Raw genomic sequence first — 15,000 nt, forward strand, 5'->3', positions numbered from 1 at the left:
GTGTGGGCAGGGGGAGGGATGGTGTGGGGAGGGATGGTGTGGGCAGGGGAGGGATGGTGTGGGCAGGGGAGGGATGGAGGGATGGGCTGGGCACCCTGAGGAGTAATCAGGACGCTGTGCTAAGAGACGGGTGCCAGCCAGTGTGGAGGGTAGTAATCGGTGGGTATCGTCTAATGGGAGTGACCAAGGACTGTCAATAAAGACGGGTGTGTCATGAAGTTTCTTTAGAGTTCTCTCGGACTGCCCTTGAGAAGCTCTCCCTGTGTACACTGGTGAATAAACGGTCACAGCTTGACCTGCTGCGGCCGTCTCATGTGCTGGGGTTCCTGCGGAGTGGGTCACTATATCAATATTGAAGTTAAGGAATGCTGATTCTGAAGTATCCACCTTTCTACTGACCACGGTTGGTCGCTAGATTTTAGGGTGCATTGTGGGATATTTCTAGTGCCCTCAAAATGTGAGTATAAACAGTTTTTTTTTTTAACTCTGACACGAGAACACGATGGCTGACGGCCAATCTAGTTTACTATTTAAAGAATAGTGAGCCAATTTCGGACATGAACACTCAACCAACAGGTAGTGAGCACTCGATACAGACAGGAAGTGAACACTCACGTGGTCAGCTGCAGGGTACACTCGATCTTATGAGTGTATATACTAACCCCGGACGTCTGAAATCTTATTTCGATTTTGGCCTGTAGGACAGAGGGGAGTTTTTGATCAGGCGTTGCGTGTACCACCACAAACAGTCCGTTTTCATGCGGCACACACTGAGGTTTAAACAATATGTTCCGTACAATAGCAGAAACCCTTAAATTAGACATAGGCTTTCACAGAATCAGTGCTGGAGGAACAGAATCAGCGCTGGAGGAACAGAATTAGTGCACAGAATCAGTGCTGGAGGAACAGAATCAGTGCTGGAGGAACAGAATCAGTGCACAGAATCAGCGCTGGAGGAATAGAATCAGTGCTGGAGGAACAGAATGAGCGCTGGAGGAACAGAATCAGTGCACAGAATCAGTGCTGGAGGAACAGAATTAGTGCACAGAATCAGCGCTGGAGGAATAGAATCAGTGCTGGAGGAACAGAATCAGCAGGCATGGCGGCTCCTACCTTGTGGTTGCCTTCGAAGGGGTTCCCCAGTTTACACAACACGTGTGTACTGTCCTCAGCTAGATGGCATATGTCCTGTCCAAAACACCCAAAGACTGAGGTCACATCCACTGCCCAAAACCTGCCTACATCTGATCTCACTTACAGGAGCGCCCCCTAGTGGACTCAGCCTGTAGCGCCCCCCAGTGGACCGAGCCTGTAGCGCCTCCCTGTGGACTCACCAAGGGGCGCGCCCGAGCGTAGCTCAGGGCGGGGGGGATGGTGATGTTCAGCTCGGCCTGGTGTGCGTCCTCAGCCAGTCTCCCGGGCGCCGCCAGGTTTGTCACATCCACCAACAGCAGCAAATTCCTCACACTGCTGTTAGACTGCATCACCTGGTGGCCTCCTTCACTGCACACACACACACACACACACAGTCATACACACACCCGACAAATACACACACAGCTAAAATGGGATTGGGCCACAGTCTCACCAGCTGAGAGGGGATTGGGCCACAGTCTCACCAGCTGAGAGGGGATTGGGCCACAGTCTCACCAGCTGAGAGGGGATTGGGCCACAGTCTCACCAGCTGAGAGGGGATTGGGCGGCAGGCTCACCTGGGGAAGGGGACCTCCTGCTCGTTGGTGAAGGTTGCCTCCAGCTGCAGGTTACTGCTGCAGCGGTTATCCGAGCCGCACTCCTTCAGGAAGTTAATCTGAGGAGGACACGAGGACCACAGAACCAGGGGCACACATTTTAAATCCATTTCAGACGAAGATTATTCATTCCACTTTCCTCCCGATGCCCAGTCACATCCGGCAGCCCAGCGCTGCGATGTTCTCTGGCAGCTTGGGAGAACACAGACGGACAGGCGGACGCATGGCAGACCAGACCACTGTTTGAGGTTTTTTTTTGTTTTGTTTTTTTAACATTGTGCGTTTGTCATTTTAGGGCTCAGGCCATGTTTGCCCGTCTGTTACTCTGTAACGTGTCTTTGTGACAGTCTTCGGTAATAAGTGCTACATAAAATAAAATGTGATTAACATAACATGCACAATGAACAACAGGCCATTCAGCCCAGCAATGCTCATCCTTTCCTCCCACTAAAGTGTACCTCCTGCTTAGTTTTCCCCAAAAGCACAATAGTATCTCGCACATTATCAAGTCTGGTCTGGAAAACCCCCAGTGATTCAATCGAGTCTTCCTCTAATGCCAGCCAGTGTGTATGTGCAGTAATCAGATAACACACTCAGGCCTCAGGCAGAGCACTCAGGGCACACAGGGTCAGGCTCTGTGAGGAGTCATCGTCTCAGGCACAGGGAAAGGCCACCTCCCCAAGGTCAGACACACTTTTTAATCCCTTATTTAACCGGGGGAGGTCCACTGGGAATGTGTTTCTCCTTTACAATCGCACCCTGGGTGAAATTCCAGAGAGAGCAACTGCAAGAGGGGCGAGAGAACAGGGGTAAAACCCAAACACAGGGACTTCATCTCTCCAGATGCAGGTCAGCATCCCGATATGCAGACCAGCATCCAGAACCAGAACCTCCAGTCACCAGAACACCCTGCCACGAGGCTACCAGACACACTGACACAGACCAGCGGACGCACTGACACAGACACAGACCAGCGGACACACTGACACAGACCAGCACACACACTGACACAGACCAGCACACACACTGACACAGACCAGCACACACACTGACACAGACCAGCAGACACACTGACAGAGCAGCGGACACACTGACACAGACACAGACCAGCAGACACACTGACACAGACCAGCAGACACACTGACACAGACCAGCAGACACACTGACACAGACCAGCAGACACACTGACACAGACCAGCAGACACACTGACACAGACCAGCGGACACACTGACAGAGCAGCGGACACACTGACAGAGCAGCGGACACACTGACAGAGCAGCGGACACACTGACACAGACACAGACCAGCAGACACACTGACACAGACCAGCAGACACACTGACACAGACCAGCAGACACACTGACACAGACCAGCGGACACACTGACAGAGCAGCGGACACACTGACAGAGCAGCGGACACACTGACAGAGCAGCGGACACACTGACACAGACACAGACCAGCAGACACACTGACACAGACCAGCGGACACACTGACACAGACACAGACCAGCGGACACAGACACAGACCAGCGGACACAGACACAGACCAGCGGACACAGACACAGACCAGCAGACACACTGACACAGACCAGCGGACACACTGACACAGACACAGACCAGCAGACACACTGACACAGACCAGCAGACACACTGACACAGACCAGCAGACACACTAACACAGACCAGCAGACACACTGACACAGACCAGCAGACACACTGACAGAGCAGCGGACACACTAACACAGACCAGCAGACACACTGACACAGACCAGCGGACACACTGACACAGACCAGCAGACACACTGACACAGACCAGCGGACACACTGACACAGACCAGCGGACACACTGACACAGACCAGCAGACACACTGACACAGACCAGCGGACACACTGACACAGACCAGCGGACAGCACGCAGCCTGCCGGGGGCCACACCTCAGTTTTGCCCACGACCTCCTGCTTTGGGTCCAGGATGGGGAAGGCGTCCAGGTTCTGGAGCCTGGACTGGGCCCTGGGCTTCTGCTCGTACAGGGACACGCTGAGGGAGAAGACCACGGGCTGCAGCTTGTCCAGCAGGGGCTCCTGATGCACAGACGGACAGACAGACTGCAGTCACTGCTGGCCGTCACACAGTCACAGCAAGGCCCATCCACACCAAGGAACCACAGCGATACCCACTGCAAATATGTTGTTTTAAAAATCTAACCCAAGTGAGTCATTTGGCAGACGCTCTTATCCAGAGCCACGTACAGTTGATTAGACTAAGCAGGAGACAATCCTCCCCTGGAGCAATGCAGGGTTAAGGGCCTTGCTCAAGGGCTCAACGGCTGTGCGGATCTTATTGTGGCTACACAGGGATTCGAACCCCCAACCTTAACCACTACACTACAGGCCGCCCAACCACTGTCAGATGCTTCTTTTTTTTTTTTTTTTTACATTAATTATAATAATTTTCCATTTTTATTTGCCACCCTGCCTCTGGTGCATGCGGGTCTTCATGGAATCCTGTGGAACAACGCCGATGTCACATGACAGGGGCAGGAAGTGCGATTGGCCGCAGCATGTAGACACGCCCCCTCACCACCAGTGTGAGCGTGTGCTCCCTGCACCGGCCGGAGGGCATGGACAGGAAGTCCGTCAGCTCGTTCTGCCGGTTGCCAAGGAAACGCAGGCGGGAGCTGCGCCGGGCGCTGTCGGCCTCCACGGTGTACCTGACGGCTGGAGGCCAGAGGAGGGGTCAGAGGTCAGCCAATCAAAACACAGGAGCTGCTTTAAAGGCCCGACCTGATGGGACGAAAGGGGCGCGACTCACTGATGTTGCCTTTGAATTCCGGGTCTCCGTTGCTGAGAGCGTAGGAGAAGCAGACCTTCACTGTCACACTGTAAGACACATTAGCAATGAGCCTGTTAGCATTCAGCCTGGTGTTACAATGCCACACATCCACACACTGAGTCAGATTAGCAATGAGCCTGTTAGCATTCAGCCTGGTGTTACAATGCCACACATCCACACACTGAGTCAGATTAGCAATTAGCCTGTTAGCATTCAGCCTGGTGTTACAATGCCACACATCCACACACTGAGTCAGATTAGCAATTAGCCTGAACACTGGGCCTGGTACTCCAATACAACACAGGCATTCTCAGGCTGCTTCTCTTGTTACTCTCCCCTGCTCGCATGTTAACCTAAAGCCTGGGGCAGCATATCACATTCCACAAAGGCAATGGCCGCAGAACTGGTCTGGTAACAAAAACAATCAGCAGGTCTGATGCCCAGGTGTGGCTGAGGTACCGGCTCTTATCCTGAACTGTTTCAGTGAAAATACTCAGTGGAGCTACACAACAGAGGCACTGTGCCCTGCAAATACTGCACATTGTGTTTACAGTGGTGGTCCCAAACCGTGGTACAGGGTGTGCTGGCGGGGTTTTATTTTTGATGAATCCATGGAGCACAGCGGAACAATGAGGACCATCACACCCTGCACGCTCAGTGCAGCCGGCTGCCACACTCTCCTACACAACTACAACAGAGGAGCAGTGTCCAGCGTATTTTCCGAACAGGAAACGAACGCAATGAAAGGCCCCTCAGTAAACACGGAGAACGTATCAGAAATTAGACTCCAGCAGCCGCGTGAAGATTAAAAATATTCGTTTCTGCGGGTTCACCATGAGTCGCCGGAACATTGGCTGGGGTCCACGAGAAGCGGCTCCACAATGAAGGTTTTATTGAGATGGACGACAGGACGGGCCCTGAAAACAGACAAACACAAACATCCACACGGCTCAACTGAATTCACGTCATTTCAAATGGTCGTCCGTCAGATTTTGAGATTTTCAAGAACGTGGCTATTCAACAGGAGGTTTCCCAGCTTTTTAAGTTAAGAACTCTCAGATCAAGTTAAGACCTCTTAGAACGAGGGAGGGAGAAACAGACGATCAGCACTGAGCCTGCTCTCTACAGACGATCAGCACTGAGCCTGCTCTCTACAGACGATCAGCACTGAGCCTGCTCTCTACAGACGATCAGCACTGAGCCTGCTCTCTACAGACGATCAGCACTGAGCCTGCTCTCTACAGACGATCAGCACTGAGCCTGCTCTCTACAGACGATCAGCACTGAGCCTGCTCTCTACAGACGATCAGCACTGAGCCTGCTCTCTACAGACGATCAGCACTGAGCCTGCTCTCTACAGACGATCAGCACTGAGCCTGCTCTCCACAGACGATCAGCACTGAGCCTGCTCTCTACAGACGATCAGCACTGAGCCTGCTCTCTACAGACGATCAGCACTGAGCCTGCTCTCTACAGACGATCAGCACTGAGCCTGCTCTCCACAGACGATCAGCACTGAGCCTGCTCTCTACAGACGATCAGCACTGAGCCTGCTCTCTACAGACGATCAGCACTGAGCCTGCTCTCTACAGACGATCAGCACTGACCCTGCTCTCTACAGACGATCAGCACTGAGCCTGCTCTCTACAGACGATCAGCACTGAGCCTGCTCTCTACAGACGATCAGCACTGAGCCTGCTCTCTACAGACGATCAGCACTGAGCCTGCTCTCCACAGACGATCAGCACTGACCTCAGCAGAGCGATCCGGTTGTCCAGGGAGCCCACCAGGACGTCGGGGTACTTGTTGTGGTCCACGTCCATGCCCCCGTTAATGGAGTAGCCGAACGTGTGGAACCCGCCCTGCCCGACATCCTTCCCCTCGACCACCTGCCCACAGAGTCACCATGACATCACAGCCACACCATGACATCACAGCCACACCATGACATCACAGCCACACCATGACATCACAGCCACATCATGACATCACAGCCACACCATCACGGGAATGCAAAAGTCAATATTTGTTATATATAGTCTGTTTAGAAAACAAATGGAATTACAGGTAAACGGAGCTTAAAAAGAAAAAGATTACGATTTCAAAAAAGGTTTGCAATCACAAACAAAAAGTGACAAAATAAACAATAGATTTTGTTTTCTCAAACGTTGCAAAAAGTCGGCAGTTGCAGCTTGCCACAAACTTTATGGTTTGCGTGACAAGTGACACTTTCTCATGGGCAAATCTTGAAATGCCTTCAACTTTCTGGCAGTTCCCCCTTACGCTGTTCCCCCTTACGCTGTTCCCCCATACGCTGTTCCCCATACGCTGTTCCCCATACGCTGTTCCCCCTTACGCTGTTCCCCCATACGCTGTTCCCCATACGCTGTTCCCCATACGCTGTTCCCCCATACGCTGTTCCCCCATACGCTGTTCCCCCATACGCTGTTCCCCTTACGCTGTTCCCCATACGCTGTTCCCCATACGCTGTTCCCCCATACGCTGTTCCCCCATACGCTGTTCCCCCATACGCTGTTCCCCTTACGCTGTTCCCCATACGCTGTTCCCCATACGCTGTTCCCCATACGCTGTTCCCCCTTACGCTGTTCCCCCTTACGCTGTTCCCCCTTACGCTGTTCCCCCTTACGCTGTTCCCCATACGCTGTTCCCCATACGCTGTTCCCCCATACGCTGTTCCCCCATACGCTGTTCCCCCATACGCTGTTCCCCATACGCTGTTCCCCATACGCTGTTCCAATCTGGTTCCAACATTGTGACATAGCCTGCCGCAGACAGAGGCCCTCTCTGACAATAACACAGTTCAGGAGGAACTCAGAGCAAGAGCGGAGGGGAAGGTGTTCACACGTACCTGACTGTGCTCCTTCGTGATGCCCTCCGGTCCCCCCATCCAGATGAAAACCTTCCCCGTCCCGTCATACGGGGCCCCCACGGCGAAATCTGGGAGAGGAGAGAGCAAGAGCCTCAGTGGGGTGAACAACCTGATCCCACCATAGAGTTCAGCAGAACAGAGCCACCATAAACCTGGATATAATCAAAAACTAAATGAGCAGCCCATTTGCCTCAACTTCCCATTACGGATACATTAATGCAGATTAATAAAATAAAAAAAGAAAGTGAAATGCAAAACAACAAACGGAATGACACTTGACTCGTCACGTCACCAGAATTAACTGTAATGTACCCAACTGCCTGTAGGGGGCAGCAGAGATACACTGGCCATGTTTCAGGTGTCCAACCAGCCTTCTCTACTGGTGACAATACAGGGTGTTTGTCACTGCGTGTGAGGGTGATCGGGAACGATGCTCCAAGCAGAGCAGGTGGTGGGGTGGGGGAGGGGGTGGTGGGGTGGGGGAGGGGGCGGGGGAGGGGGAGGGGGTCAGAGAGAGTACCCTGGAAGCCGTCCTGGTTCAGGTCCCCGATGGCGGCCACGCTCATCCCGAACCCCGAGCCGGCAAAGCCGAAGAGAGCGACGCTCGTCTCGTTCCGGAAGGATCCGTTCTCGTTCATGTAGACGTACACCGCTCCGCCCCTCTCGTCCCTCCGGTCAAAATAGAACGGAGCGCCCACAAGCAGATCGTTCCACCTGCAGAGCGCACAGACACAGACACAGACACACACAGACAGACACAGACACACACAGACACAGACACACACAGACACACACAGACACACAGACACACAGACACACAGACAGACACACAGACACACACAGACAGACACACACAGACAGACACACACAGACACACACAGACACACACAGACAGACACAGACAGACACAGACAGACACAGACAGACACAGACACGCACACACACCGTATCATCATAACATAATCATTAAACCAATGAAGCACGAAAAGCACATATTATATTACAAAGCCAGACATAGTCTGTTTCAGAAAAGCACCACAGCTATAAAATACACACTCAACGGAAAGATAAACATTGAACAAATTGCAAAAGTCTTCAAAGCTCAGTTTACAGATGGCATGCATGGTCAGTTTAAAGATGGCTGTTGCCGTTACGCTCAGTTTAAAGATGGCTGTCTCCGTTAAGCTCAGTTTAAAGATGGCTGTCTCCGTTAAGCTCAGTTTAAAGATGGCATACCCGTCGCTGTTAAGGTCAACAGTGGCGATGCTGTTTCCGAAGTAGGACCCAACCTGGTCCCCGTAGAGGACTTGCACGGGGGTCAGAGAGCTGTACTCGATCTTGGCCAAAGTGACAGAGCCCCTGTTGCTGTCCCTGGGAGCCCCCGTCACTAGCGTGTATTCACTCTGGTTGAGGAGTTTCTTCTCCTCGGTGACAGAGTAACCTGCAATGAGCCACACAATCACATCCCTGACCTTTGCCCTTTCTGTACACTGCAAAACCATGTCTGTCTTAAAATTCGTATTTAATCTTTTAATAAGACTTTACGGTTTGCGTGACAAGTGACACTTTCTCATGGGCAAATCTTGAAATGATTCTTCTGGTCGGCCCTAAAGCAAAAAGGGATGCCTTTTCAATTAGGCTAGGAAATCTGGCACATCAGATTAAACCAGAAGTAACTAGCCTTGGTGTCATTTTAGATTCCAACCTAAGTCTTATCGTCAAAGCTTCCATTGCATGAAAAGTGCTTTATAAATAAAGTTTATTATTATGATTATTATTATTATTATTATTATTACCAGAGATTTAAACACCAACTAAACGATGCCGCATTTGACTGAGTGAGTGCGAGCAGAACCCCATACCCATGTAGGCGAAACTCTTGGATTGTAAATCATCAAAGTCCTGGGTCCTGGAGTCCCAGGAGGTATCGGGAGTAGCGCCCCTCCATGTCACGTGGACGTTGCCTGAGGAACGAGCACAGCATGACCCAACATGACCCAGCATGACCCAGCATGACCCAGCATGACCCAGCATGACCCAACATGACCCAGCATGACCCAACATGACCCAACATGACCCAGCATGACCCAACATGACCCAACATGACCCAACATGACCCAACATGACCCAGCATGACCCAGCATGACCCAGCATGACTCAGCATGACTCAGCATGACTCAGCATGACTCAGCATGACTCAGCATGACTCAGCATGACCCAGCATGACCCAACATGACCCAACATGACTCAACATGACTCAACATGACTCAACATGACTCAGCATGACTCAGCATGACTCAGCATGACCCAGCATGACCCAACATGACCCAGCATGACCCAGCATGACCCAACATGACCCAGCATGACCCAGCATGACCCAGCATGACTCAGCATGACTCAGCATGACCCAGCGTGAGCACAGACACTAAGAGCACAGCTAGAGCACAGCATGACACTAAAGGGCCCAGCTAGAGCACAGCATGACCTCACTAACATGTCTGAGAAAAAGAAAATGTACTATATACACTCGGTGAGCATTTTATGAGGACGACTTGTAAACCAGCTTGTTAATGCAAATATTTAATTAGCCAATCATCTGGCAGCAGCGTAATGCAACGCATATTACAACAGTGGTTGAGCACACAACGCATCAAACCTCTACGTGGATAGGCTACAGCAGCAGAAGACCATAAGTGTAATAAATACCTAACAAAATGCTCACACACAGTACAGTGTGTGGTGGTCTTTAATCACTCGTCTGGTTAATCAGTTACATTGTGTTTAAAATGTTCTAAATAACCCCAATTGCTAATTATGTGTTTAGGTTCCAATCTAATAAAACAAAATAATAATTCCATACAATTATATTACAATACTAACCAATACTAAGTTTATTGGTTAGTATTGTTATATAATTGTATGGAATTATTATTTTGTTTTATTAGATTGGAACGCAATTGCACATTCAGTAGAAATGGACACATTCCAATGTCATGAATGGATCTTTTGTTACGAGAGGGAAACGACGGGGATTCTTTCCTGAAGTGGGCATTCCCAACATTCAGGCCCCGCCCCTGCGTTGCCGTGGCGACAGCCCCGCCCCTGCGTTGCCCTGCCGACCGCACCTTGCCAGTTGAAGCTCCCGGGCGTGCCCACGTACACGTCGGTGCGGGTGATGCCCCCGGAGATGCCCATGTTGCACAGCCCCTCCCGGTTCTGGTCCTCGTCCGGGGCGCAGTTCTCGTACGGGAAGTTCTGCCAGTAGTCCAGGGGGTCGTAGGTCAGGTCGTTCCCGCGCACGTAGCACTTCCCGATCATCCGCCACAGGGAGAGCTCGGGGCCCCGGATCCGGATGTAGCGGTGTCCGCAGGCCTGTGAGGGAGGGGCCAGGGGAGGAGGATCAGGCCTCGCAGCTCCTCTGAACCACACTCACCACAGGCATTCACAAGCACACCGGGGTCAAATCTGCAAACCGTTTGGATCCAAACACTTTTCTGTTTTCATGGTCGCAACCGAGTCGACCAAGAGGACCAGCAGATGGGGTCTGCCCTTTTTGAGTGCATTCTATTTGGTGCCAAAACACCAGACAAGCTCAGCAAAGCATGGGAAGGTATTTGAATCCAAAACAATTACGGGCAATTCAAGTCCTGTTCACTGTATCACAGTTACAGCTTTGAGCTACATGACATTCAAGCTGAAGAACAGCTTATAGTGCTTTCAGGACAGCACACGGATACAGTCAAGCGATTTACTTTTAGTTCATCTATTTTTCAAACTTTTCAAAACATTAGCGAATGTTTGTGGCGAGCAGAATGAAGTTTGAATACGTTAGCTAACGTCCTCATGGAGCGCACAGCAGCGAGGATCACAGTAATGGAGAAGAGGAGAGTGTCGGCCCTAATTGTCCAACTGAAGGAACATTTAAATTAAATTAAGTATTCCAGATCACAACAACGTGTAATTACAGACAACTTTTAGAGCAGAGACTGAGGGTCACAGTGTTTGTGAAACTATACCTATATGAGGGTAGACTGTACCTTAGTCCTCCCTCCTGATTAAACCACGCCCCCCGCCCCCCAGATATCCCCCTTGTGCACCCGATGTTATTATTTAAAATACATTTTTTACAAAATTGCACTCCCAATGACTATTGTTTTTTTTTTGTTGCTTAAAACAGCTCTTCATGAGTGTTTTGTTATTTATGGATGTGATTAAATGCGTCTGCTAAATGACTCAAATGAAAAATGTAAATGACAGGACCACGAGCTCGCCGGTCCTCATCCTACTCAGGTGTCACTCCTGCTGAACCGCTCCGGGAGAGGCTGCACGCACGTTCAGCCAACAGCAACTGTCACGTAACGGCACAGCAAACTTGTGCGGCAGGATAGCAGGACGGTTCAGGGGCTGGACTCGGAGGTCAGGTTGTCTCGTGGGTCGGGGCTAGTGGACCCTTGAGCAAAGCGCTTGACCTGACTTGCTTCAGTAACGACTCGGCTGAATAAACAAGACTGTGTGCAAAAATAATGTGAGTCACTCTGAATACGAGCATCTGCTAAACGGCTAAAGGAGCGCTCGCGTAAATCACGAGGGCTCCCTTCAGCCCGGCTGCAGCAGCGGAGGAATAACACTGCAGAAACGACAGGGCAGCGTGTGACAAGACCCATGTACAGAGGGGTGAAGGCAGACGGAGGACGAGGAGCTCCACAGACCCCCCCTCGCTGAGGACTCACCAGCACTCTCCCTCCCCACCGGTCCTTCTGCCGGGCCACCGTCACGCCGAGCCACATGCCCTCAACGACCTCATCGGCGTTCACTGTGAGGAGGAAGACCATCATCATCATCATCATCATCATCAACATCAACATCAACATCACCATCACCATCACCATCAACATCAACATCAACATCACCATCACCATCACCATCACCATCACCATCACCATCACCATCATCACCATCACCATCACCATCACCATCATCAACATCAACATCAACATCAACATCACCATCAACATCAACATCACCATCACCATCACCATCATCACCATCACCATCACCATCACCATCATCAACATCAACATCACCATCACCATCACCATCATCACCATCAACATCAACATCAACATCAACATCATCAACATAGCTTAGAGACCTACCATCAACACAGCGAAGAGACCTTCAACGCAGCAAAGTTTTTATCTCACCTACATACGTATTCCTGGGTTTTTCATGCCCATTGTGACATTGTTGCTATCATTATAAAGTGATCAGCTGCTGTCTTGTAAGACAACAGGTCATTCATGTTTGTCATCGTTGGTCTTTTAAAGTTGTATTTGTATCGCTGATTATTTTCTTCCTGTGCAAGGGCAGGCTATACATGTATTCTGTTATTATTGTGGGCTTATTATGGCACAAATTTTACACGCAAGAGAATCCGCGTAAAATGCTTCTGTGGGGATTCCGCACTGAATCGAAAGACCGTATATTCCACGTCAGAAGCAGAGGTTAGAAGTTCTTTATGACAATTCACACCTGATTACGGAACCTCTGGGAGCCGTCTAAGCTCAGGAAACCCCCGGATACAGGTTCTCCAGTTCTTAAGAGAACCCCTAAATGCACCTGCAGCGCTGTGGGGGGGCTGCGCTAGCATGGGGACCAGCTTCTCGGAGCTGGAGCTGGTGAATGAAGTCTCAGCGCTTCACAAGAACAAAACCACACATATCACTGCCACTAGCCGGGCACTTCCTTCTTGTTCTTCCTCATTTCTCTCTTATTTGCACATGCACTTCCTCTGCGCTACATAAAGAGAGATAATCGCACCAGGCTAGTTGCTATAGGCCATGCTCTATGAATTATCTATTGTTATTTCAGGACTCTGTGTTTTTTATTTTCTCACACTATCAGACCATTAGGTAAAAAGAACAGACTAAAAGCAACAAACGTAACTCAGGAAGGCCGCAGTTGCAGCGCAGTATGTGCTCAGGAGTGACAATGACATCGGCTCGGGGGTCCAGATAAGACCGCGATAACTCCACCGTACACGGAACCCAGGAAACACGTCTGTTTCAGAGAAAATAACAGTTCTCTGGGCCCCAGTACTGGACGAGGTGGAGAGACCACTCTTCTGATAGCTGCTCCCAAGCAATTAGGACGGGCTCAACACAGGACACAGTTTGCTTCCTTAGAAGGCAATGACAAATAAAAATAAATAAAGAAATAATTTGAATTTCAGAGGAAAATAAAAATCCCAGGATAAAAATAAACCCTAGCCCTGAGAGAGAGGGAGAGGGAGAGGCAGAGGGAGAGGGAGAGGGAGAGGGAGAGGGGCGGTTCGAACCTGAGGTGACCAGGTCCATGCGGGTGCAGTCGGTGGGGTCCAGGTTGATGGGGCAGGAGTAGACCGCCCCCGTCTCGTTCGCTGGGAGCTGGGGCAGGGCCTTCTCCTTCGGAGCTCCAGTGAGGAGGCTACAAACACACAGACAGGCGCACAGGCACACAGACGCACACACACACCACACACACCAGACCACACAGACACACAGGCACACACACAGACACGTAGACACACAGGCAAACAGGCACACAGACACACAAAACATTATCATTACAACCAAATCAGAGGACTGAGGAAATCACTGTTAAATACGCCTCAAGACACAAGACCAGAGCCCCCGTTTCTGGCTCGTACAGGACGTGACATCTGGCCAGTAGTGAGGCTGGTTGTCATACTTCCCCTCCAATCAGGACTGCTTTGCACCTGGAACAGGTGAGTTACACCACTGCCCAATCAGTGGCCTTCATCAATCAATTAACTAGAGACCAGCTCTGAGACCACAGCACTGAGACCTATTTTCCATTCAAAACAAGTCGACAAACAAAGCACAATGAAGGAGGGATATTTGGGGTGGAGAGATGGAGAGATGGGAATGAAAGAGGAGTGGGGGGGGGGGGGGGCGGGAAGGAGACCCAGAGGGCGGTTGAAGAGCACGGTGCCGTCAGAATCATGCTGTTCGGGGGAGGGGGGGGGGGGGGGGTTAATTTCATTTTGACCCCTCCCCCCGCCCAGTCCTCCCCGGTCATGTGACAGTAAATCAGGTTTGGCAGAGCCGGTACAAGAGGATGGGTAAGGACACAAAATGGAGGCCTTCTCTCAAGCAGCGCAGACGTGTTCCCACTGCTCCAGAACGTCTGTGTCCCTCGGATGGGATGTTTAAACCGGGGTCCTGACTCACTATGGCCCATTACCGATCCTGTGACACCCTTCACAAGGAGTAGGGGGGGGTGGGGGGGGGAGTTCCCTGGTATCACGGCTAAATTCCCGACCCTGGCTCTGCCAGTCATCGCTGTAAAGCGCTTTGAGTGTCTAGAAAAGCGCTACGCATCTGTCCATCTCTCTGGGCTCCGTAAAACACGGGACTCAGTCTCAGGCCTCGAGGACGTCTCCAGGCCCCGGCGAACCGCAAACTGCAGTCCAACCGCCATCTTTGAGGACAGAAGGATAATGGAAATTTGGCTACCGGCTGC

General features: G+C 51.0%; 1 protein-coding gene across 1 annotated transcript in view; it reads right to left on the reverse strand.

Moving 5' to 3' along the window:
- itga3b (integrin, alpha 3b) overlaps positions 1 to 15,000 on the reverse strand; it is a 46,224-nt gene that overhangs the window by 13,637 nt on the left and 17,587 nt on the right. Inside the window, exons 2-17 of the mRNA XM_061224352.1 lie at positions 13,814 to 13,941; positions 12,207 to 12,289; positions 10,602 to 10,848; positions 9,339 to 9,440; positions 8,713 to 8,917; positions 7,997 to 8,190; positions 7,456 to 7,544; positions 6,339 to 6,475; positions 5,420 to 5,503; positions 4,566 to 4,633; positions 4,335 to 4,471; positions 3,689 to 3,835; positions 1,713 to 1,810; positions 1,335 to 1,503; positions 1,114 to 1,188; positions 616 to 695 (exon numbers count right to left, since the gene is read on the reverse strand). Coding sequence (XP_061080336.1) covers positions 616 to 695; positions 1,114 to 1,188; positions 1,335 to 1,503; positions 1,713 to 1,810; positions 3,689 to 3,835; positions 4,335 to 4,471; positions 4,566 to 4,633; positions 5,420 to 5,503; positions 6,339 to 6,475; positions 7,456 to 7,544; positions 7,997 to 8,190; positions 8,713 to 8,917; positions 9,339 to 9,440; positions 10,602 to 10,848; positions 12,207 to 12,289; positions 13,814 to 13,941 — 2,043 coding nt within the window. The remainder of the gene's footprint in view (positions 1 to 615; positions 696 to 1,113; positions 1,189 to 1,334; positions 1,504 to 1,712; positions 1,811 to 3,688; positions 3,836 to 4,334; positions 4,472 to 4,565; positions 4,634 to 5,419; positions 5,504 to 6,338; positions 6,476 to 7,455; positions 7,545 to 7,996; positions 8,191 to 8,712; positions 8,918 to 9,338; positions 9,441 to 10,601; positions 10,849 to 12,206; positions 12,290 to 13,813; positions 13,942 to 15,000) is intronic.

This window comes from Conger conger, chromosome 16 (genome assembly GCF_963514075.1).
Source record: "Conger conger chromosome 16, fConCon1.1, whole genome shotgun sequence".
NCBI classification, from domain to species: Eukaryota; Metazoa; Chordata; class Actinopteri; order Anguilliformes; family Congridae; genus Conger; species Conger conger.